The sequence below is a fragment of the Gambusia affinis genome, linkage group LG05 (assembly GCF_019740435.1).
Source record: "Gambusia affinis linkage group LG05, SWU_Gaff_1.0, whole genome shotgun sequence".
In the NCBI taxonomy this organism is placed as follows: domain Eukaryota; kingdom Metazoa; phylum Chordata; class Actinopteri; order Cyprinodontiformes; family Poeciliidae; genus Gambusia; species Gambusia affinis.
Window position 1 is genome coordinate 16,700,490 of NC_057872.1, and position 24,981 is coordinate 16,725,470.

General features: G+C 39.4%; 1 protein-coding gene across 3 annotated transcripts in view; it reads right to left on the reverse strand.

Moving 5' to 3' along the window:
• Positions 1 to 970: 970 nt before the first annotated feature.
• epb41l4b (erythrocyte membrane protein band 4.1 like 4B) overlaps positions 971 to 24,981 on the reverse strand; it is a 29,379-nt gene continuing 5,368 nt past the window's right edge. Inside the window, exons 2-23 of one of the 3 annotated variants that reach the window (XM_044116717.1) lie at positions 23,295 to 23,399; positions 23,164 to 23,206; positions 22,637 to 22,715; positions 22,398 to 22,442; positions 19,602 to 19,654; positions 18,910 to 19,030; positions 17,702 to 17,789; positions 16,485 to 16,573; positions 15,882 to 15,951; positions 15,629 to 15,798; positions 14,044 to 14,153; positions 12,259 to 12,292; positions 11,945 to 11,978; positions 10,698 to 10,822; positions 6,735 to 6,874; positions 5,626 to 5,747; positions 4,716 to 4,829; positions 4,573 to 4,628; positions 4,332 to 4,484; positions 4,103 to 4,223; positions 3,116 to 3,160; positions 971 to 1,968 (exon numbers count right to left, since the gene is read on the reverse strand). In XM_044116717.1, coding sequence (XP_043972652.1) covers positions 3,122 to 3,160; positions 4,103 to 4,223; positions 4,332 to 4,484; positions 4,573 to 4,628; positions 4,716 to 4,829; positions 5,626 to 5,747; positions 6,735 to 6,874; positions 10,698 to 10,822; positions 11,945 to 11,978; positions 12,259 to 12,292; positions 14,044 to 14,153; positions 15,629 to 15,798; positions 15,882 to 15,951; positions 16,485 to 16,573; positions 17,702 to 17,789; positions 18,910 to 19,030; positions 19,602 to 19,654; positions 22,398 to 22,442; positions 22,637 to 22,715; positions 23,164 to 23,206; positions 23,295 to 23,399 — 1,911 coding nt within the window. In that variant the 3' untranslated portion in view covers positions 971 to 1,968; positions 3,116 to 3,121. Of the gene's footprint in view, positions 1,969 to 3,115; positions 3,250 to 4,102; positions 4,224 to 4,331; positions 4,485 to 4,572; positions 4,629 to 4,715; positions 4,830 to 5,625; positions 5,748 to 6,734; positions 6,875 to 10,697; positions 10,823 to 11,944; positions 11,979 to 12,258; positions 12,293 to 14,043; positions 14,154 to 15,628; positions 15,799 to 15,881; positions 15,952 to 16,484; positions 16,574 to 17,701; positions 17,790 to 18,909; positions 19,031 to 19,601; positions 19,655 to 22,397; positions 22,443 to 22,636; positions 22,716 to 23,163; positions 23,207 to 23,294; positions 23,400 to 24,981 lie in introns of all 3 variants that reach the window. The other 2 variants (XM_044116714.1, XM_044116715.1) reach the window with 2 other exon arrangements.

Below are 24,981 nucleotides of genomic sequence, written 5' to 3' on the forward strand. Positions count from 1 at the left end.
TGGTCTTAAATATGACTGACTAACTGTGGAGGAGCTGCAGAGATTCATACCTCAGATTTAAGTAACTGGACTTAAATCTGCTTCTTTTTTTGTCGGACATTTAGAGGTGACCTGGCTGGTGGTGTCCTGGTCATTATCTGCTGCACAACCAAACTGTACTTGAGTTTAAGTCGAGAGCTGTCATGCTGCAACTTTTGGATGTATTAATCAACTAATTATGGTTCCATCAAGTCAGCCAGATTTTGAAAAAGAGAAGAGCCTCTGAACCACCACAAAACTCCCAGTTTTTCTGTTTCTGGGTAATTTAAATCTGCATTTCCTCAGATGATGTTCTGGGCTTTTTTAAGACCACCTGCTTGAGTTTTGAGGCATCTTTGGAGGGATGTTTGTTGCCATGTTTTCTTGACTTTGTAACTCTTTCCAGACTGGATGTCAGTATCTTGTCTTCTCATTTTTTTTTGTGGCAAAAGGTGTTGCTTTTGCAGTCTTTTAATCTACTTTATGTTGTCAAACTAGTTCTGTTTAAGGGATTTATTTATTCCATAGGTTAGGCAGGGTGTGGATAACCAAACTGAACCAGTAAATGTGGTTAATCCAAGTTAATAATTTAAGCAGGGCTATTATGTTTATTTATTTACACTGGGCTTTTATGGTTTAGTCTGTTAAAGTTTATTCAATGATCTGAAGCACTGAGGTATGACAAAAATACAGGAGCAGGAAGAAAAGAATAATCCCGTTTTCCTTTTCTGTAAGAAAAGGAATACATGTTTTTGCAGAGCTGTAAGTAGTTCACTTCAGATCCGAACACAGGTATAATTACCTGGATGACTCATCCTACTTGCACCTGAGCGGCGAAGCGGCAGATGAATCGGTTTTTTCTCCTTTAACATAACATTCCCTTGCTGGGAGGGTGAGAGCTGCACAAAAACGAAAGCCCAGGCACGCAGGGTGAGGCTGACCTGAATTCCCATGTCGGAGCAAAGGCCAGAGATGTGGAATCAAAGGTTATCAAACTGATGATGGGGATTTGTCAGGATCCGGCCGACGGCACGAGCCGTTTACACACAGCAGCAGAAAATCCACTGAATTACTTTTACAAATCAGACCAGAAATAAAGCAGTGGAGCAACAAGGGTATCTTTATTTCCAAGAACATGCTCTCTTAGATCAGATTTGCATTTGAGCTGCGATGGAAATTGCATGTAAAAAAAAAAAAAAATAGCAGAGTCCTCTTCCTTCTGAAAACCGGAAAAACAGGAGCAGAGCTGCAGAGACGCATCGGATTTGTCTCCTTCTAGTGGGCAGTCTGCACACGTCACTGCACATTTTCAACATCTGAGTCCCTTTAAACACATTCTCTTCAAAAGTTTCTAACCATAAATACTGCATATGTTTTTGCATGTAAAAATGGATATTTCGCATAACAAATACAGTACAGAAGTAAGCATTTACAGGACCTCCTTTCGTCATAAGCACAATAATTACAATGTCTATTTACAGTATAGACTGAGTTGAACGTGGCTTCACTTTAACAGTACTTGTATGGGGAGATCAGTGCTTCAACAATCGTTTAAAGCTTTAGCGCGGGCTCAGAGATGGTTAAATAAACATAAATGCCTAGACACAACCCCAAAACAAACAATATAATCACAGAAAGAAAAATAAATGTCTCATGCAGGCAGCACCAGCAGATGTGTAGTTTGTGATGAGGGAGTCCATTTATAGTTCAATAGATATAACCAAATCATTGTTCTAAAACAGGTAAGCAAATATAACAATTTACAGTTATGCAAATATATTTCAAAATCTGTTATATTTTCTTGCAAATGTACAAATAGCGACTGATGTCTGACACCTTTGAGTTTCTGGTCACGAGGTTTGTTGGTAAAAAAAAAAAAAAAAATCTCAAAGTTCTGTCATCAGCAGCGCTCTCAGGATCTTCTCTCGGTCCAGTTTAATTTCCTCTCCGCTACAGGTACACAAACACAAGAAATTAGCATCGCAGGATGTCATAAACATGGTTGGAAATAAGCCTGTTTCGATTTCTGTGGGTTTTACGAACAGAAAGTGTCCAAGTTTAGGATCAAGAAACAAAAAAACATATGCATCATTTATGATTAAATTTGGTTAAAAGCATAAAAGCGAGTATGACACCAGGAGGATAGCATAAGATTCAGCCAAGTTCACATGCAACGGGGCATTTTACTAAACGGGCATAAAACTTGAAAGCACATAGGAGAGAAAGTGATGACACTCACATCTAAGTGTGACTAAAGAAAGCACAATAATTATCAATGTTTCAGATCGTAAAACCAATTTTAAAATAAGGCAAATATAACCTGAGTAAATACAAAAAATTTTCTTAAATTATTTCATTTATTAGGAGGAAAACCCAGTAACTGTGCAACGCTTGGCCAAAATGGCTACCATCACGAGTTTTACAGGAAATAGCAATGAGTCACTGTGGAGGAATTTTGATCCAAGGTTTAATTTTATGCCACAGAGTTTCAATCAGATAAACTTGGTACTGAACTATATACAAAACTTTGAAAAATCTTGTTTTTTATTTTGAAGTCATTCAGAGATCTATTGTTAAAAATATTTAACAATATTTAACAATAGATCTGCTGCTGCGTCACCGAAACATTTACGGAGTCCCAAAAAAAAGACTTTCATTTAACAAAACAGAAACCAAAAACCATCTGAAATTTTTGATCTATGATCCCTTTTCTCCAAAACAACTTGGCTACTTTATTTGTTTATTTAAAAATAACTCTTGCTTGGTTTATTGTGAGTACTTTTGAGTTTAAAGACTGATTGATTTCCATGACCTTCAAACCTGCTTCATGTTAAAATGAAATCAATTTCAAAGCTCCAAAAAACGTGGCTAATTCATGATTTAGCAATATATTTTCTTTTGATAGCTTATTGTTGCTATTTTGTATTTACTAGGGTTACTTTTGATTATTTTCGATGATCTGAAAGACTTAAGAGAACATTAATGAGCGGCAAGCAGTTTTTCAAAACAATGAACATTAAATAAAGGCATGAAAATGGCTGCAAGTCTTACTTGTACACAGTACTGGTTTAAAGCTCCTGAGGTGCAGATGTGTTACCTGTTGTTATGGGCAGTGAGGTAAGGGGCCAGGTGGGGCATGGAGCTACGGTAGCAAGAAGGGGAGAGGTGAGGGGAAGGCGGAGGAGAGGTACAACACGGACTACCCAGCTCCAGTGCTGGCATATTATCCACCTGGAATACACATCAATATTTGCACAGGTACAAACAATCATCTGTTCACTCAAATACAATCAGAGACGGAGAATTATCCCCAATAGCAGTGAAAAGATGTCCTTATTCTTCTTAAGTTTTTATAGCTGCAGTATGTAACTATTATGATTTTTACTTATTTGTTAAAATTATCATGATGGTATAAGACAAATAATCTGTGAAAAAAAACCAAGCTCTTCCCAGTACTAACTATCCTTGGCATTTGTGAGAGTAAATGATAAACGGACTGAACTTATGTAACGCTTTTTCAATCATTTTGACCACTCAAAGCGCTTCACACTAGAGTCACATTCACCCATTCATATACAGACTGGTAGGCAGTTTGGGGTTAAATGCCTTGCCCAGGGGCACATCAACATGTAGCAGGAGGAAGCTGGAATTGAACCTACAACCTTCCAATCACAAGACAATTACTCTACTCTTAGAGCCACAGTCGTAAGAGTGATTGACAGCGCTAAGATCCTCCTCCTGGCTCTGATTGGTTGTTTCTGAGTGAGTGGTGTATTTCTGTAGTTAGCATGGCCACCAATGACAGCGGATAAATGACTCTTCTGAAACTGTGACTTGTTTCTCCCAATTAGCACATTGAGCAGCGTTGATTGACAGCGCTAAGACCCGCCTCCTGGCTCTGATTGGTTGTGTTTGGTGCAGTAGCAGCTCAAGAAGGAGGTGGATGAGATTGATCTTTTCACAGATTACCTGTCTCATACTGTCACGACACAATGATAGTTTTAACAAATGTCACTTTTGTACTTTTGTAAATGTCACATACTGCAGCTCCAAGGGGTCCATATGTTGTTATAAGCTGAGTTACCTGCGGGTAGATGGATGGTTGAATCTGTTTGTCCAGGGAACTGCTGGACCCCGACTTTCCTGCACTCTGAGAGGAAATGGCTGCAAGCGCTTCTGGGAGATTATCTTCGTCTTCGTGGTTGCTGTTGAGGATCAGACAGGATGACTTACATGCCTTACAGGGAGAAGTTTTCGCTTCAAGTACCATTCATCTGAGGAAAAACGTCGCTAGCTAGGTGAGGTTTGCTCACAAGCTGAACTGTCGGACCAGACGTTTCCTCCGGTTGGAGCTCGGGTTGCCCTTGGCCTGCAGCTTCTCTGGGGTGAAACTACGATCCTGCCTGCGGGGCGTCTTCTCAGCTGTCACGCTGGAAGCTGCAGAGTCTTGGGATGAACTCTGACACCTGGAGAGCAGAGCGATGGGACAAGAAATGAAATCACAACTCGCAGAACGACGTACAAAACACAGAAAGCAATGGGCGAGATCCCAACCTGTCACTGCTGGTGTCATTTGAGCTTCTCCCTCTGGGTGTCGGAGGAACATCCTTCTTCATTGTGCATGAGAGAAGAAGTAATACTCTGAGTTAAGCTGCCAGAGTGGAGGCTAGGTGTCTAATCTGTGTTAGATCTGATACCCTGAAAGCTGCCTCCATCTGGGCTTTGAGGATGTTACATTTGAGATGATCTGGGAGCATCACTGGGGAAGCAGGAGGGTGCAGAGACTTTTCTGATAGTTGTTTCTCTTCTCCCTGCCAGCAGAAGGAGAAACATGAGGAGACCTCACAAGCAGAACTGGAGCACATACTGCAAAAACACAAAATATTACCAAGTATTTATCTGTTTCTTATTAGTTGAAATAAGGCCAAAGTGAAATAAGTTGAAATACAGTTGAAATAAGGCCAAAGTGACTTAAAAGTAACTTTTCAGCAAAACATAAAATATAGGAGCTTGTTTTAAGTCAATAATTATTTCAATTAAGAAATGGGAAAAACATCTTTGTAGAAGTGAAATAATTTGTTAGTGGAACTGCAGGGTGGGCCATAAGTTTCTATACATAGTAAAATGTAAAATGTATATATTTTTTTATATTTCAGATACCCAAGAAGATGCATTTGACAAAAGAGCAAAGAATTGAAATGATACTGATGGCTGGATCGGGAAGCAGTCGCATGCAAGGCTGCACGAAACTTTAACAGAAAACATGGAAGGAGAATCACACACAGCACTGTGGCAAAACATATTTGCAAGTTTCAGAAAACTGGAAATGTTGCAGGGCAACCTCCAAGTGGTCCAAGACGTGCAGCGATTACACAGAGTCCCATAAAAATAAAAATGTTTAATTTTTCTATGTATGGAAACTTATGGCCCACCCTGTATTATTTTTTCACCGTACTAACAAGCTCCAATTTCTTGCTGAAAAGTTACTTGTGTGTTAATTTTATGTTGTTTAAAATGTCTTAAGATATTTGCTTTAAAAGTAGACAAAAATACTTGGTCAGAGTTTGTGTTTTTGCAGTGCATTGTGTGAAAATGTGTCTTGCCCACCTTGTTGTCGATGTTTATGTGCAGCGAAGGCCAGGGAGGAGAATCCCTGTCCGTCTCCAGAGCTTTGAGCAGCGACTGAGAGATGTCCATGCAATCTGCAGGGCAGGGCGGAGCTCGACGTTCTGAAACATACAAGGTTTCTTTGGAATCTGGCAGTACATATTTATGTTCTTAATTCACTAACTTTAACAGCACAGTTACATATATTTCAAGAAACAAAGCGAAAGATTTTAATCATCTCACTGCGTTTGCACAAAAGAGCTTAGTCGTCGAGTCTCCAACATTTTTTTTCTTCATGCACTCAAAAGGTGAAGATAAAACCTTAAATAGGCGATATCTTCTTTATTTCATAAACATTTCATTCATACTTAGAGTTTATTCCTGTTAAAAACAGGAGAACACAGTGGATGAATGTGCTTCTCAGTGTCCTGCAGAATGTTTCAGGTCTCATTACAACCATGAACTTCAATGTAGTTTATGGAGATGCTACGTGATTGACCAACAAAAATCAGCTCAAATCAGTGAGGAAGAATTATTATTTACATGATTAATAAATTGAAAACATGTATTTGGTGCCTTTTACTTTCCTCAATAGAATCTAATGTTTTCACCTGCCTTCTGAGTGGCCTAGTCAAAGTCCTCAGACCTAAATCCATTTGAGATTTTGCAGCATGATGTGAAAATAATCCAGTCTCACTGAGCTACAACTATTTTGCAAAGAATATTCGTCAAAATATTCTCATAAAATTTGGACGAGACAAACCGCAACCGACTATTTACAAGTACCTGCTTTGTGTTGGTGGATCACAAAAAAATCTTGTTAAAACATATTAAATTTGCTGTTGTAACGTGACAAAATGTGAAAAACTTCAAGCTGCGTGAATACTTTAGCGATGCGCTGTAGTAGGTGATCTCTAATGCATTAAAGTTAGTAACTCTTATGGCAAAAACTAACATACACATCAAATAAATACATTTTTAATTCATTACATGAACAGAAATGGACATGTAGAGTAACATGTTTAAAAGCAGTACCTATAAGAAACAAAAAAGCCAACATCAAGCCAAGTCTTTTGACAGATTTATCTTTAAAGGCAGAGGGTACTCACTGTTCTTGGTGTGTGTGTGGCAGAGTGTGTCTTGGCTGTGTGTGTGGCGGCGGTGACGATGGTGGGTCTTGCCAGAATACGAATTTTCATTCTCTGATGAGCTGTACTGATGGTCTGAAGCAGAACTGCTCAGCGGGAAGCTGAGGATGACACACGCAGTCACAACAACTCCCTAAACAACAAGCCTCCTGAACACTTTAATCTGGAAAAGTGAAAATAAACGTCCATCGTTTTGACCGCAGTCATTCTCCTGTCTTTATTTAGTGGTTTTAGAGCAACAGTTCCAATAAATAATAAACAAAACAACTATGCTATGTGGCTAAACCAGAATACAATGGCAAGCAGATTTAATCCAGAAATATAGCCTACATGTGAGGTTATTTAAAGATGCTAAATTGCCTAAAAGTGGGAGCCATGGTAACCTTGCGCCATGGGCCCCGAAAACGGACGGATTCACATTAAACAAACGTTGTGATGCTTCATTATACACAGTTTTGAAGCTACACAAAAATGTTAAATTACCTCTTGTGCTTAAATATTATCATCCAAATCAATGCAGTTTTTTTTTTCCCCCACCAGGGGGTCTTTCTGTGGGCTCTAGTGTCCCTTATATGACAGTAGGCTGACAGGAAAGGGGGGAAGAAATGCGGCAAATGTCGGCCGGGTCCGGGAATTGAACCCACGACAGCCGCGTCGAGGACTCAGGGCCTCCAAATGTGGGTTGCGCTGCACCCTACACCACCACAGCACGCCCAAATCAATGCAGTTTTTATCGGTTTACTGCAAAATTATATCAAATAGTCCCTCCAATTTCTTGAGAATTATTGTGGAAATTTATGCAAAATCAACAAATTTCCGCATTTTTTGCAATAATACATAATTAGGAGTTTATTGCGGATTTTTTAAAAAAATTGTCAAATACTTTCTTACTTGTGCTAAACAGCTGTCTCAACCTTAACTGATGTCAGATTATAGCACATAATATAAACAGTGACTAATAAAGTCGCATTTACCGACATAAATAAGCGCAAAAATCTAAAATATTTTCAAATTAATCAAACACATTGATTTAAAAAAAAAAAAATCACAAAAAGAATCACTGAAAAGATGCTCAATAATATTATTTAGTCTTAAGAATTCATTGATATTTTAATGGTTTATGAACAGGTTTTATTAATACATTTTGACACAACCAGCCCTTTAAGAGCCTTCATGATCTTTGGCCCAAAACGTAAATGAGTTTGACAGCCCTGATCCAGACTTTCCTGGGATCTTCTAAAAACCTGTCAGTCAAAAACAACTTTTCAAAAAGCCACTAAATATATGGATGAAGATCATTTTTAGAAATTGCAAGTAAGTCTGGCTATTTGGAAGTTAACTGTAGAAAACAAGAGATGGACTGTCAGTAATCCTGCATATAACATGTAAGTATAATAACGTATGTTTCAATAAAACTCTTCTGACAAAATGGATTTCATTGCCATTTTCCCCCCTGTATCAACATTTGATCCTGTTGAAACATTCATGTTGTGTTTCTAGCTTTTCCTACATTAAGAAATATTTTTTATATTCAATTTAGTTCATTTCAAAACGTTTTGACATTTTGCTATTTCGTACGTTTTTATGTGAAGCTGTTGGACGTGTCGCCCACAACATAAAGCACCAAAGAAAGGGTCTCTGTTAACTTGTTATAAGTTGTTTATTTGTCTTAGAAGCAATATGGCAACATTCCTAAAGGTCAAAGGTGATTCAAGTAAACATGAAAGGAAAAACAAACAAACAAACAAACAAACAGCACAACAACACTTATTGTAAACATTTGGTCGATTTCACAAATCCATGACCTGAAATAACATTAATATAATGTTTATTTAAACATTTTATGTTTAAATAAACACATAATGTTTATTTAAGTTCTCATATGCAGAGGCCTACTTCTAGTTCACATGATACATTCAGTAGCTCAACCTCTAAAGCAGCAAAGACTACAGGCTCCCTTTCACCTGCTCCCAATTACCTCCACTCAGCACTGATATCATTTTACTTCTGATTAATTTAGGCAACAATAAATAGCTGTCGCAATTTTTATAAGACTAGGAAAAAAAGAGACAATGACCAAAGCATATTTAATATTCTGAAGTAAACGTGCCAGAGACTAAAACCTTGATTGGAAGTAAGGCATTTACACACACCGCAATGAAAACACCCCAATCTAAACTATGTTCAAGGGGAAAATCTGTTCTCTCCTCTACTGTATCTTCAAATAAATGGACAAGTTGAAAGGTTATTCTGAATCAGAAAGTCAAAACAAATGACTTGATATCAGTTAGAGGCTGCTGATTTGGCTCTGATATGGTTAGATGTACCTTTTCGCTGCAAACCATTAAAACTATTTAAAATCAGCCACAAACTGTCAAGTGTTTTGACTGTATATTCCCATTTATCGTTTTTCTACAGACATTAGAGATGAGCAATCTGAGTAAAATGTGATTCACCCAAAAAGCACACAGCTCCAGCAAGAAGTTTACATGAACGCATCAACATAAATTATTGTTTATGACTTTTTTTAAACTGCTATTTTCTCTGGGTGAAATTATTTTACATTAAATATTTTTAATGTTTAAAAAAAAACCAATTGGTTTAGACGAAGTTAATTTTACGCTGATTTTTTTCCCTGATCCACACAGGCCTAATGTTAGCGGCTTCAGCTAAGGTCAAAATTATTCATGACTTTTTAATCTCCTAAAAAATAACAACAAAATGTAAAAGGAGTATCAAAAAAATTGCATTATATATTATTTATACTCTTTGCAATAATCAGTGGACATGTTTTTAATTAGCTTTAGAGTAGTCAGACTCACTCTATCATCGCTGACCAGTTTTGAATGTTTTACTGATTTTTAGATGATGTATCCAAACGCCTCTTTGCCATCACCCTAATCTTTAGCTCCTCTGCAGATTCATCCAATTAAATTTAAAACTTCATGTGGAAAACTTCAAAATATTAATATTTCTTCCAGGCTGAAAATTTCTTTTGGTAAAATTAAAACCTTACTTTACACCTGCCAGGAGAAATCCGAATGATTTCAGGGTTAGCTGCAGAAGTTTCTTTTTATTAGCATGAAATGATTAGTTTGACACAATAAGTCGAACTAACCACTCATGTTGTAGATTTACACAAGCAAATAAAACTCACAGAATCCAAGATCATCCACTTGAACTATTTAACAATTAACCGCACATCAGTGGAGGTGTTATTTCTAAATGATTGGAGCTTTCCTACCTGGAAGAACAAGGTTTCAATTAAGTCCGTAAAAACTGAATGAGTGTATGTAAACTTCTGACCAGAACTGCGTCTAAAATGTCTTCAGTGAGTGAATGTTTACGTTGCATTATGAGCCTCAGAATGAGTCAAATACAGGTGTTGCAAAACGATGAATGATGTTGATAAGTCAGAAATATCAGCAGGAAAAACTACAAGAACTAAAATCCCTGAATAAGTTCTGGTCCATTTCACCCGGCACGATACTTTGGCCTGTGTTCTGCCCTGTTCAGATGCTTAAAACCCCACAGTCGTGCAACAAGGATCTTTTCGGCAGAATGACGCCGACACTGGAGTTGGAGTGACAGATGAATACGGAACTGGTGATGAAAATGAAGATGGAAGGTCATCGGCAGCGCTTCCTTCCTTTGGGGCGACAGTCTGTGTCTGAAACTGACTCCGGGGTCTGGGAAAGGTCAAAGAGCAGTCATGACCTTGTCCCTGTGAACCACACTGAGGGATCCTTTGAGGACGGAGCCGGTTCGTTCAGAGGCAGGAGGATGACTGTACAACGGACTGGCAGCCTCAAAGGAAGGCCTGAGCACAACAGATGGTGGAGACCACGATCAAGACAAGTGGAGGCGTGTGAGTGACGTGGAAAACAAAGACGATGGAGCCATGGTGGATGCAGCTTGACTTACCTGTGTGGCGGCGTGTGAGCGGAGGGCTGCAGGTAAACCGGGGGCGTAAGAGCCGTGTGGGGCGGATGCCAAGGCTCGTGACCGATAGGAATGTTGTGTTGGTACTGAAGAGGATCGTGGAGAAGCTGAAATTAAAGATCTCTCTAAGCCAGGCTGGTTGCTGCTGCATCTCTGTGTCTGTGTGTGAGACCAGCTGCATTCCCATCAACCACAGAGTTAAGCAAACTGAATTTGTGGAAATAAATTTACTTAATAGAAATGCGCCAATTTTGAAAAAGCTCACTCTTTTTAATAAAAAAGCAGGATGAGGTTGTTTGTCAGCTATGCAGAAATGAATTTATTTCACAAAACTGCATGAAAACACTTTTTTTCACATCACAAGGGTGATCAACTGCTGGGAAACCGTTATATCCAGATTACGTTTTGATCATACAGGTTAAATAGTACTTTATTTAAAATGGGAAAACATCCAACAGGAAAATGTGATTTTTGTTTTCAAGAAGAGAGTAAACATGTTTTGTTGTTCTGTTCCTAACAATCTGTTGAGAGAAGGGAATTAGTATGTAAACTCCAAGATAATAAATAATTACATGTACAAGATATTTTGGACAAACTTTTGAATGTTTTAGTTCTTTAGTGAAAAACCTTTAGAAGGCAAAGTTTGTAGAAAGGATATAGAGAATTTTGTTTTGGGTCTATATTAGAAATATATCTCACTCCACTAACGTTTTTTAATGATTTATTGTGAACAAGGCTTTATTTTAACCCTTCCGGACAAAACGGAGCGACAGCAACCCAGCCAAATTTGCAGTACCGTAATTCCGACACACTTTGCGCTATCTGAAAAAACCCAACGGTTTCTAAAAGGGGAGACGTTGCGCCAATATCCAAATATCGGGTTATTACGGTAATTTCACCTCCGCCATAGCAGGAAGTGGAATAAATCTGAGGAACGCTCTTTTAATGGACGGTAAATTGCAAAAATAACTTGCTAGATACTGAAAGTTCCAGTTGTTCTGGATAAATGGGCAAATATATTTAATTACAGGACATTTAAAGGACTGCGTACAATTAAAATAAGCATAAATATCCAGGTGGAGATTTAAAACTTAAGCATTAAAGGTTTAATTTTCTAACTTAATGGAAACACAGCAATTGCGAGATTGTGTTTTGGCAGGAGATAAACAAAGATTTGTTCACATTTGTAATGGAAACGCAGCTAATGAGTGTTATTTACAGTCACTCACCGCATGTGGACTGGGATCGGGGCTGGCATGCGAGCTGGAAAAGAACGTCAACAATCAGTGGAAGCAGATGGAACTAAATAATACATTTAAAGTGAACCAAAAACACAATGTCATTGTTTGGAATGGAGAACAAAAACAGTGATAAAAAATGGGAGTAAATGTCTCCACATCTTTGATTCTTTTCCACAAATGGCTAATCTTTGGTGTTTTTGTTAAGACTGACCAGGCATTTATGTGTGTTAAGGTCAAGAGTGACTGATAAGACAGTGATGTGATTTGTTCTCTGCATATGTGTGCTTTTCAGAGAGTTTTACCTGATATGTAGAGGCTTCGCAGGGGAAATAGCAACTGAAAAAGAAATATAAGTGGGACATATTAAGGAAAAAGCAGAAATTAAGGTTTGTCATTTAGTCTTTATCTCCATGTTCTTGTTTTTGAGTCAGTTCAGCCACTTTAGTCTGATCAGTCACAGGTGTTCAGGGTGATGATGCAGTGTTGATTTTCTGCCAGGTATGGAGGCCAAAAAGTTTCATTTTTCTCACTTTCTATGTCCCCAACATGGCTTGTTACTTTAAATGTTACTTTCTTTCAAAAGTGGCTTTCTCTCCCGCAGAAACGCCAGATTTGTGGAATGTATGAGTCAAAGTTGCTGCGTTTACAGATCTCTGCAGCTCCTCCAGAGTTACCATGCCCTTCTTTTCATTTTCGGATGACATATTGAACAGCTTGTTTCAGGAGACTTCTGGTTGTACTGAGTTTACTGTTTAAATACTCTCTCTACTCTGATAGTAGAGAAACCAAATGCACACCACACTTTTCAGATTTTTTTTCAAAACAATGCATTTTTCTCCCCAGCTGACACTGGTTCACTGCTTTTTGTTGGTCCCTTAGATGCAGTCATAAAAGTGACTTATTATACTTCCTTGAACATGTTAGGATTGGTTTATGGGCTATAAAAACATGTTCATTTTATTTTTTGCACAAAATCATTCTTAGTTAATGAGATTTTAGTCTGGTTAGTTCTGCCTCTTTTGACCTTCTTTCAGATCAACCTGTTTTAGGGCCTCTTGTCACTTTAAATCCAAATAAGCTGCAGCCGGCCATGCCCCCCAACTCAACATTAACACTTTCATGTGAAAAAGGCCACAAACATATTCACATTTATACAACCGTACATCTTTGAAACCAACCAACAGGAATGCATAAAGTTGTTTAAGAATGGTAACAAGACACTTGGTTTTTTTCCCAGCAGCCATTATACAACTAATACAGTGGTAAAACCAGCTGATCCAACATGCAGGAGTTCCTCTTGGAACTCCAAGTTGCTAGGTGACAGGCTGGGGTTACTAGGTAACGGCACAGTCAGTGCCCATTGATTGTAACTCAAAGTTCAGGAGGTTTTTTGAAATGGCTCATTTTCCAGACACCAAAACACTTTGACTTATTGTCAAAAAACATCTAGGTGTTTTTTTTTTGTTTTGTTTTTTTTTTTTGGGGGGAGGGGGGGGGGGGGTATGTGCTTGGGCTGTTTTTAGAAACAGTTAAAACCCAAATGGAAGTACAAAAACATGCAAAATGTGAATTTTGCATAATAAGTCCCCTTTAATAAAATGTACAGAAGTCTGTGGTTGTAGTTATGATTAGTAAATCTAAATCTTTCAGATGTTTGGATGCTGATATATGTAGTTATGAATGAGCTCACCAGCATATAAGGTGAGCATATATTTTAGGCTTTTGGGCTCGTTAGGCCACCGTAGCTCACAGAAGGTGGGAATTATGGGGGTGTTAAGAGCACAGAGAAGAAAGACGACAATAAACTATAGCCTTGAATTTTGCAGCACTTTATGTAAAATAGACCGGCTCTGTACTTAAAGCTGCTGAACCTGTCAGAATATTAGTCATTCTTAAAGAGAAAGGCTTGAAGAGACCCTGCTGCCTCCCAGGCTGGAGCTTTTTTCTTCCTCTCAGGGCTCTCTATGCTGCAGATTTCAGTCATTTAGGCAAAACAGCGTGTGACCTTTCTGATAAAGCATGAGGGCGCAGAGGACAAAACAGGTGCGGTTAGTCATCCATGTTTCCTATGTGCTGATAAGGCTCACCTTTGCCCAGCGACTGTGTGCGGGAGGGGTATCGTTTGCTCGGCCTCCTTTCAAACGTGCTGGCTCTCCTCAGTCTGCCTCCATGAGTGGCCTGATACTCCGTCTTTCCACTGAGGCAAGCACAAAGACGAGTTTAGTAGATGAAAATGGTAATTACCAATCTGTATTAGTGATTTCTGTGGAAGTACTTTAAAAGATCTGACTGGAGTTCAGCAACAGGATCCTAAAAGCATTAGCCTGGGAACTGTGCAGACTCCAGATATCCTTAGTGGAGGCTGATGGGTAAAGCTACATTTTTTAAAAGAGCGGATGCCCACAGAAACAGTCATCACTGCAGCTGTGTAACAAAAGAGAATAGAAACAAAAACAAGTCTAAAACTGAATTTCCATATGCTTCCCATTTACTGTGAAAGCCAGCATAACAGCCAAGCTAAATGCTACACAAAGTTAGAAAAATACGCATTTTAAAACACCACTGTGCAATTGTTTTAAAGGTTGTGGGGCTTTTTATATGCTGATTATTTCTTTTCTACAATGTGGCACCTTCTAAGCAGACAAATATTGTAGAGTCTGTTTAGTAGTTAGCTACAGAGAGCTTTGTGCTAATATTACCAATGGCTAAAGAAAATCAGCAGCAGAAAAAAACAGCACTTTTCTTTATAAATGAAGATGCTAACATAATGCTGTTCACTGAAGCCGTGTTACAGGGGACATAAACAAAGTTACCACAGCAGAATCTGTAATTATTGGTCTTGTTTATGTACATATTAGCATTAGCACCTCTGTCCAGCTAAATGCTACTGGGAGTTATTTTATTCTCAACTGAGCCAAGTCTGCAAATACATGTACAAACTGTTTCCTTATCATTAAATATTTTAACTTATGTATCCATGCTGTGAGTGCTTAAAACCTCAAGTCACACTCCTCATTTGTGCACATTATCTTGGCCAATAATGCTATTTTTATATATTAAAAACGTAGATAACCCCTGGTAAAGTGATTATCCTGAATAAATATGAGCATTTCTTTGGCTTTGTGAATTAAAAATGGCTCAAGTCAAAGCAAGGCAAACATAGCTGCTCTGTGAAAGAGAAAAAGCAAAGTAAAAGAGGAATTTATTTCCTCTTAGACCAGTTTAGGAGGATACAAAAGAGTCAGAAGGTGACCCAGGTGTGCCTATTACATTAGCTCTCATAGAGCAGTATTCAGGTGCTTGTTTGCACTTCCACCATCTGCAACATTAGTGTTTGTGCACAAACCACAACAGAGCGCTATCACGGCGCTTTGATCTGCCCGCTCCAACAAATGACAGGAAGTGCCCTTCAAGTGTGAGAATTTGTCTGGTAATAATCACAAGAAAACAAACAATTCAAGGGGAACGACTCAGTCGCCATAGGAACAGGTGCACGTAACCATAGCTACTCGGTAACCATAGATACAAAGGATCTGTTTAATGTGGCACGTAATTTCCCCCGTATGCCGGCATCAAGCGTTGACCACAACAACCCCGGTGGGCCTGAGAGCGTCGTCCGGCAGCGGGGCCGCTCCGCCGGGAGGAACCGCCGGGAGCGAATCTGTGCTCTACCTGAATCTGAAGCGGGAGCCGAGCCGCGTGAAGTCGCTGCGGCTCGCCTTGCCGGCAGTCGGCTGACGCAGGCGGAAGAAGGCATGGCTCTCCACTGCGCACTTCCACAGGTGTTTGCAGCTCTTGGCGCTGGCCAGCTGGAACGTGAAGGTGTGCTCCTGTTCGCGACCCTTCAGGGAAAAGGTTACTTTTAGTCTTCTTTTTATTTTGAGCCAACAGCTGGTTTGTTTTAGGAATATTCAAGGAGACCAACCTGATCGTCGTCTTCCACCACCATCAACGTCAGGCGACTCTTTTTGAAATCCAGCCTGGTGATTTTGGGCCTAAGTGTGCAAATAAAAACAAAAGTGGACACTCGTTTCAATCCACTTATATTATATAATTTATTATCAATTATACTAGACAGTTCAACTCACAAACACTAATAATCTATTATATTAAAACCCAAATTTTAATGCTTATTTGCTTTCACTGACAATCACTGAAAGTCAAGTCAAAAGTCGTTCTGCTGCATTTTTGGATTTAGTTATCAAACTTAAAGTAAAGTTTGACTTTATTTCCATGGGAAAGAAATTCATTTCGATGACAACTAGAAGAAATCAGACAAATGAATGCTTTTGTCTTAACATAAATTACACAACTGACCACAAAAATAGATCATTTTTCTTTAAGTAACTTTATCTCCGCATAGTTTCAGCTCTAGTTTACAAAACCAGTCGGTGAAACAGAGTTAGTATGAATAATGTGATGAAGCCTGATTACTGTAAACTTTGTTGAAAAAGTGTTCGCTGCTGTGGGTACTGTACATAATGCCATATTGTTGTTATTTGAACCATAAAAGGGTGTGTGTGCTTACCAAAAGAAAAGCCCAATTTTGTTGGAGCCTTCAAAAACTAAGATGCCCGTTGGGGTGAGACCAAGTGCATATTCTCCTCCATCTCTGCCCTGAAGAAAAAGAACTGAACACATTTAGTTTCTTATCTCCACAATGACATGTAGGAAATAATTTGGTTCCAGTCAGAAGTCTACACTCAATTCTATTTATTATTATTCAGACGTTTATGATTAATCTGATCCACGCACGTATGTGGATGTAGTAAGACAACAAACATCCTCAACGTTTTATAAAAACAAGAACTTGATGCACAACTTTCCGTTGACATTAAGCTAATGGAAATGCCTTCCAAGAGTTGTAACTTTAATCCTTTTGAAAATGGGAAATGGGTGGACGATGCTTAAAAGCAGAGTATTTTCCAGGAAGCCAACTAATTTAATTAAACTTCTTTACTTTCTACCAAGAGAATCAAATATGCAGCAAGACCTACACTGCAAAAACACAAAACCTTATCTTGCAAGTTCTTTCTAGAATCTAGAGAAAATATCTTAGTACACTTGAAATGAGACAAAACTAAGTTACAAGTAACTTTTCAGCAACATACAGGAGCTTGTTTTACGTCAATAATTGATGAATTGATGAATATTGATGAAAAAGTACTGGTTCAACTGGCAGATTATTTAACTTATTATTAGACATTTTTCTCATGTTATAGTGGAAAAAATCTGCCAACGGAAAAAGTATTTTTTGTCAATATTAAGAAATTATTTACTCGAAATAAACTTTTATATCTTGTCAAAAACTTAATTATGAGTTAGTTTTGTCTCATTTCAAGTGTAATAAAATATTTTCGCAATAAATAGACCAAAAATTCTTGGTAATATTTTTTGTTTTTGCAGTGTAAACCAGAAGCCTCTGATGTTATTAGTATTAATGTATCCATATATTTGAAGCTTTGACTGTATTTTTGGCCTTGTTTGAATTACATAATAATAATAATAATAATAATAATAATAATAATAATAATAATAATAATAATAATAATAATAATAATAATAATAATAATAATAATAATAATAATAATAAATTGTGACCAGGCCAAAAATTCTTGTTTTTAACATAAATTTCAGTTTTTTGTTGCATCATACAACACTAAGGAGAAAAAAACAGCTGCATGATGAGCGCACGTAAACGTCTGACTGGAGCTGTACCTGTGGAGGTGAAGTAAACTCACACACCTTGACAAAGTGCATATCTACGCCATAAAGTTCCAGCCACTTGCATTTGTTGAGAAAAGAAATCTCTGCTTGAGACGGGCTCTGGCCCCTGGAGGAAAAACACGAGATTAGCTTTCACAGTAAAAATAATACAGTCACAGTCCCAATGCGGTCTCAAAAAGAAATGTATCAGGTGCGCAGTCCGTAACGATCCGTTTTGATCTCACTCTAAGCAAACCCTGCCCCTCGTTTGTGGCTAAGTTGACCCTGTGAGCCACAGCATACAGCAGATATATGCAATCTAATCTGAAAGGGGAGCAATCAGAGCAGAGCTGGGTTAAACACTCCGTAGAATCAATCAAGACCCTTCAGAGATTAAGCCCATAATCCTTTAGACAGACCAGTGATAGAGAGGCCGAAGCAGAGGGAGCAAGCAAAGAGGGATGGTGAAATTGGAGACCTACGGATGTGAACATAATAATAAAAAAAAAAGCCGGTGTTGACAGGTGGCAGCAGAATAACTTCCTTTTCTGCTCCAGATTCTGCTCCGCTTGTTAGAACCTCACAGGAGAGAAGCAAGTCAGGGTCAAGTTGCCGGTGGCTGGACGCCCTCCAGTAAGCTGCTTTGACACAGCACAAGGTCTTGGCGACCAGTTAGCCTGGCCACTGCCTTCCTGTGCAACTCCGCTCGAAACAAAATCTAATTTACAGCAGTCTGGACTTTCTCCCTTTGACTTGGATTATCTCCAGTAGATTTTTTGACCAGGCCAATCAGCAAACGATGACGTCAATTTTCAGAGCTGTTTTAGAATTGCTGTCTGCCTGTAGTTTTAGCAAAGGCAGCGGAGGGAGTGAACGAAACCATTCAGTGTTGTCAACGTTTCCAAACATTAAATTCACATTAACAGATGCCTCGATTGGATCGCCTCTTTTCTCCTCGCAGTGCAGGAAAGTTGTTTACAGCGCAGGCAACTTCCAGGAAGCTTCTTAGCATTGAATTACGGCATTAGATACACCACGAACAAACGTCAGTGATTGGGTGAAATTGTAAACTTCAACAGAGCCAACGCCTCCAGGAAATAATGGTTTCTCAACAACCAAGAGCCTTGCCACCTTTGTACAAAGCAAAGTGTAGGACCAGGTTTTTACCAGGCTAGTGTACTAGTGCACGAGGGTCCTGTTTTAGAACAAGGGAAGACAATTTAGCTGCATAGTTTCTTCATCCCCACCTGAGATCCAGCCAGCTGCTGAAGATGTCTGCCTCCATGGCCTCGCTCTGCTTGGGAGTGAAACGAAACTCCGACACCAGCTCCGGGGAGTGCTCCAAGGGGTCGCAGTCGCCCAGCTCACCTGTGAGGGGATGAACAAGAAACATAAGCATCTCCCAAAGATCTGATCATTTCAAGTGAAATCGTTCATCTTTTACAAACAGGAACACGAGTTTAAAAGCAATAAAACTGCTGCCTCTCTTCTACCGTCCGCCATTTTTTATTCTTCTGCAAAAATTACATTGCAGCAACTTCCTGCGAGCTGCATAACAGTAAATTAGATTGTCTTTGTAAACAAAATAATTACTTTTTGAGACGGCTAAGCTGCTCTGAATTTATCGCTCTTGATGCTCCTTGTCGGTGCATCTGAGGAAATCTTTGTAAAACAAGATTAGAGGAAATCTGCAGAGGGACGACATCAATAATGCAAGAAAGCGGTTGAAAATCATAAATTGAGCCGTTTTTTTTAAGCAGACATTACTCCAAGCATGAATGCCCAGGAGTGGATTTTACAATATAATCGACAATAAAAACACCTGTGAAATAAACTAAAATGAGTGACTTAGGAGGTGCTGAAATGAATTTAATAAATATTAGAAATGGACATTTGGGATGAAGAGCTAAATTTGCAAATTTGGAACAACCTTACTTACTTTGTAAACAATATGCTGCCAGCTCCACTGACACATCATATGGACATTTTAATCTGAAATTAAAGGGAAAATGCACAAATTAAAACAAATGTACAGGGTGGCAGCATGGGTCACGTCGGATACACAGGGGAACATCTAATGAGGAAATTCTGAGAAAGACTTCAGCTCAGAGGTGTCAAACCACTTTTTATTTCAGGCCACATCAAGATCATAAATGTGGCAACATTTATCATTAAAACTACCCATTAAACTGTTAAAGTATGAATAAATAGCTTAAACAACATTTAACTGTTTCCACATTAATGTAATTTGACAGAGCACAAATAAAAACTGCTTTGAGTTGGATGATAAAATAATATATAGACACAAAACTGTTTTCTTAAAGGCTATATTTGTTATGGTGGGCCAGATGTTATGGTGGGCCAGATGTTATGGTGGGCCAGATTTGGACCCTCAACCTTGAGTTTGACACATGCGCTTCAGGTGCTTCCACATCTAAACCAGGGTCGGCTCTGGTAGCTATCGTTAGCTATTGGAGCGTTAGCATTAGTAATCTTAGGAATGTTGTGCAGCTATGCTATTTCCCAGCTGGCGCTGTAAAGTATTTTTGTTTTTGATTCAGCAGAGCAACCTGCTCAGGAAGGTAACAGTACTGCGATTTGCTCTGGTACTATCCGTGAAAACTAATACTACTTTATGCAGTCTAGCAGATAGTTATGTGGCGATAGCAACAAATGTGCTGAATGGTTAGTGGACAATTAAACTTAGCACAAAGTAGTACATTTGTTTACAGGCTCTGGAGAGAAATAATATTGACAAATGTTACGTCAGTCCTCTTTATAGGGTTATATTCATATCTGTTATATAATCACTGAGATATTCATTATAGTTATCAGCGAATCATTTAAAGCTGCATTCATTTTGATATGATATTTAAGAAACCTTTAATCTGTTTATAAAAGCACAGAAAAAAATAACGGCTGGGAGGATTTCTTCTGTACGTGTTGGTGGGTGTCGGGGGGCCCAGAACGAGGACTTTGCCCAGGACGCCATTCGGGCAAGAACCAACACTGCCCTGGAGTGATGTCATGTGCTGGAGAGGCATAAAGTGGCTGGATGCCCTACACAGTGCGAGTGTGTCAAGGAGGAGAGGAGCAACCCTTTTCCTAAAATAAGCAGCCTCTGCTGTTCTTGATCTTGAGCTTTTATAATGGAGCTGGACTCTGGGGACGAGTGGCCCAGATAGGAGCACTGACACACTGAAGTGAGTGTTTGCACAGTCAGGTCGGGCTTGTGTGTGTGTGTGTGTGAAACAGATGTCGGTGTTCTGACTCCACCACTACTGAGAAAACTGTAGTGGAGGTGATCTGTGGGCCAGAGGTGGGACATCCCCGCAGTGGGGAGGAAAGTAGCTCAAAGTGACTTATGAGGACGTTGGCTTTCAGCTGTTTCAGGCTTTATGCTTAGATAACCAAATTATCAAATTAAGAAACAATGTAGCAAATCCCAGAATATGCAAAAATATAGCACGTAGTACATTTTAATCACCCCCCCTTGAAGGTTTTCACATTTTGCTTTGCTACAAACTTCAACTCAAACTTCAGTGGATGTGGTTTGAATTTTATGAGCTACACCAACACAAAGTGCTGTAAAGTGAAGGGAAAACGTTTCAAGTTTTTTCTTATAAAATAAAAAATGAAAAAAGTGCGGCATGCATCCATATTCCAACACATCAACCCCTCTACTCTGATACCCGTAAAATATGTTCCAATGAAATAAATTGTCATCAGAATTTACGCAATTAATGAACGAAGTCCATCTGTGTGTAATTTATGCAACCAAATAATGTTGTGCATGTGGGATCAGATCTCATCCACACTGACCTCAGAGGTTTGTTCATCATGAAGACCAACGAACACGCCACAGATTATTAGAGAACTGGATTAGTTCAAAGCAGGATTAGGTTATTAAACTCTCCCCAACAAGGTGTTCTGGTAGATGACCCCAAGACTTGACCTTTTGACCTACATGCAAGGCCAATAGTGGCAGAAAACCTGCTAGAAACTGAAATGTGGTTCTACAAAGTACTGACTCAGAAGTGCTGAATACAAATGTACACACATAAGGATAAAAAGGAAAAAAACAAATATAATTTTCATTCTACTTCAGTGTTCCTAATGAATCTCCCACAAACCACAAAATCCTCTCAAAGCTGCAGTTGTTCTGCAGCCCCTCTCGCCCCTTTTTCCTTCCACCAAACTTTCCACTGATGTGCTCCCATGCAACATGATGTGAAAGAGTCAGCTTCTTTAGCAGTGACGCTTTGTGGCTTACCCTCCTTGTCAATGATTGACTGCTGAACCATTTTAAAGTCAGCAGTCGTCACTATTAATGTGTCGGCAATAATTTAACATTCCTGTATCAAAAACCCTTTTTATGTGTTGTATGCAATGAGAAACTACATTTTATTAGATGTAATCATCAAAAACAACAGTAATAAAGACTACATATATGTATATTATACATGAGATTCACTTTTTGGCTTGAATTATTGAAATAAATTCATTTTTACCTTCTATTCTAATTTACTGAGCTCCTATTGTGTTTATGGCATAAAGACATTTGGCTGCAGCTGCTGCATTTCAGGCAGTAATATTCACCTGAATGCAAGGATTTATTAGGATTTACTTTAGTTGTTGGTGCTTTAAAAATCAAAGCTTACAGGTTTAAATAATGTCATCTGTGCACCATGGGGCTTTATTCTTCTTCTTTTCTGTGTTGGAAAAAGAAACTTACTTGCCAGACAAAATGTCCTGTCGAAGCTGCAGCACAAAAAGATACCTGTTGGTGCAAAAAGAAGATGAATCAATCAGGGTTTTTTTTCTCCACTCTGACACATAATTTGCTTTAACAAGTCTCTGTTCGTTCGGCCCCGATTTGTATCTGCCCACAGCAGCAAACTAATTAGCCCTGCATCCCCTTTGGACTTTTAAGGCTGGCTCTGGAGAGCTCCGTCAGCGCGTGTGAATTTTTACCGTGTGAATTCCTCTCGCAGGTTATTCGGCTCTGAAGAGTAAAATTTCACCCTGAAGAAGAGTCGGTAAGGCGGCCCTTCTAGAAGAAATAAAGAGAGACGGGAAAGAGCAGAGGACAGATGAAGCAGTGATTCAAGCAACATTAATCTAATCAAATCAAAACCGTCTTGTACTTTATCTCATCGTTCAATCTCATCCTTCCTCTTAAGTCTCCCCATCTAGTCCATCCATCACCGTCCCAAGAGCAGATCTCTGGATTCCCTCACTTTTATCTGCAGCCTTACTTTTATTCCTGCCTCCATTTTTATGTTGACAACTGTCAGATTGTGTCAGGGTGCAGATCCACCCTCCTCCACTCCATTTATTCCCCCTTCGTTAGGAGCCGGAGAGCAAACAAGGCACGGCTTCCAAATGCATGCGCTAATCAGCGAGTCAACATTAGGTAATGCTCCACCTGCTCCCCACTCAGCACGCTGCACATTTCCCTGCACAAACCAGATCGACGTTCAGAGCCACTGACAACTTACCAGGAATCTGTTTCTTCAGAAACTTGGACATGTCCAGCCAGTGCTGGGGGCGGGGGGGGAGAGAAACGAGGTGAGAGTGAGTTACTTCAGCATGCGGTCCACACTAATTGAGAGAAAAGCTCGTTACTCACCGAAACTTGATCTGTGTCCATGAACTGCAGTCCGAAATAATCCGTCTCAACCAGATCTATGTGGTACATGATCTGATCAAAAAGGTCCTGGCCTTTGGATTTGCTCTGCAGCAGAAGAATAAAGGAACTAAATTAGTGTCTTTGAGGGTTGCTTTGAAGGAGCCAGACTTTGTGTTGTCTTTAAAGAGATTTTGATGTGCAGCTTTTTGATCTTTCTTTAGACTTTAACTCATCTTCTGCTCAGTATCTGGTCAGTACCAAATCAGGCGAATGTTTTGTTGTGTTTGCTTCTACACACAAAGAATCCTAAGAGGCATTACTGCCAGAAATCTGGATAAAATGAAATGCATTTTGTTCATGTTTAGGTGAATTATTAAGAAAGAACCGAAGCTAACAATGTTTAACAGGCAGGAGTTGCACTTTATTACCCAGAGGTAGTAAAACCCGGCACACAGTAGATGATCAACAGGGATGATACATTTCTAAAGTCAGGACGTTGCTGTGTTTCTTCTAATATTTCTCAGGTTTCCTGTTTTTTTTCACATCAAATTACGTTTTATTCAGTAAAATGACTCAAACTGACTCAAAAGTTTAGAGCTCTTGGTCCATTTTGACCCAGTTTTCAGATACAAATGTAAAATTTTACCAGGAATGTACGAGAGATATTTCAACTGTGGTTTGACTTTAAATATGGAACCTGAAAAAAGCAGAACCGGGTAGGAAGCAAGGAAGAAATGGAGGCAGGACGGACAGACGGATGGACACAGGAACACTAAATAAAATGTGAAATATTTTCCTCTTATATTGCTTCTGCCGTCTCTCCGGGTTCTCCGGTTTCCTCCCACAGTCCAAAAACATGACTGTCAGGTTAATTGGTTTCTCTAAATTCTCCCTAGGTGTGAGTGTGTGTGTGTGAATGGTTGTGTGTCCTGTATGTCTCTGTGTTGCCCTGCGACAGACTGGCAACCTATCCAGGGTGAACCCCGCCTCTCGCCCGAAACGCAGCTGGAGATGGAAACCAGCAACCCTCCTGACCCCATTAGGGACAAGCATCCCTAATGGGGTCCTTTGTCTAGGGTCCTCTAGAAAATGGATGGATGGATTGCTTCTGCCATAAATCCAAACTTTTCATGTGGACATAGATGAAAAAGAAACTCCAGAGGAACTACTGATCAAGAACACAAAGCAGCTGGTTTCTTTGTGGGAGCGTACGAAGACATTAGGACTGAAATAAAGCTTTTGCACAGTGGACTCGATCTCCTCTGATGAATGAACTCGGTCTTTTATTAAACCGAGTGCAAACATCCAGCTGGTAACAGCAGGAATTACCTATGAATCCACCTTTCGTCGGCTTGAGAGTGAAAGCTGATGTGAGGGTGTGCTCTGATGGGACGGGCGATTCCCACAGGGAGAGGCCCGCATTCATGCAGCTTTTGTCATAAAACACAACCAAGGACACGGATGAAGCACAAACTGCAGCAGTTCCTCCTGAACTTTATGGGAGCAGTTTACAGGCAGATGAGCCTCGTCGGCCCACATTAAAGCCTGACCTGAGACTGGCCCACATAAAACTCCCAGGGTGTGTAAAAGCACGACAGCCTTCAGTGTTGATAACGAGTCCAAACGTCCAAGCAGCAGGTGTATGAATGAGTGAGGAAACACAATGCTGAAGGCAGCATGCAGCCTG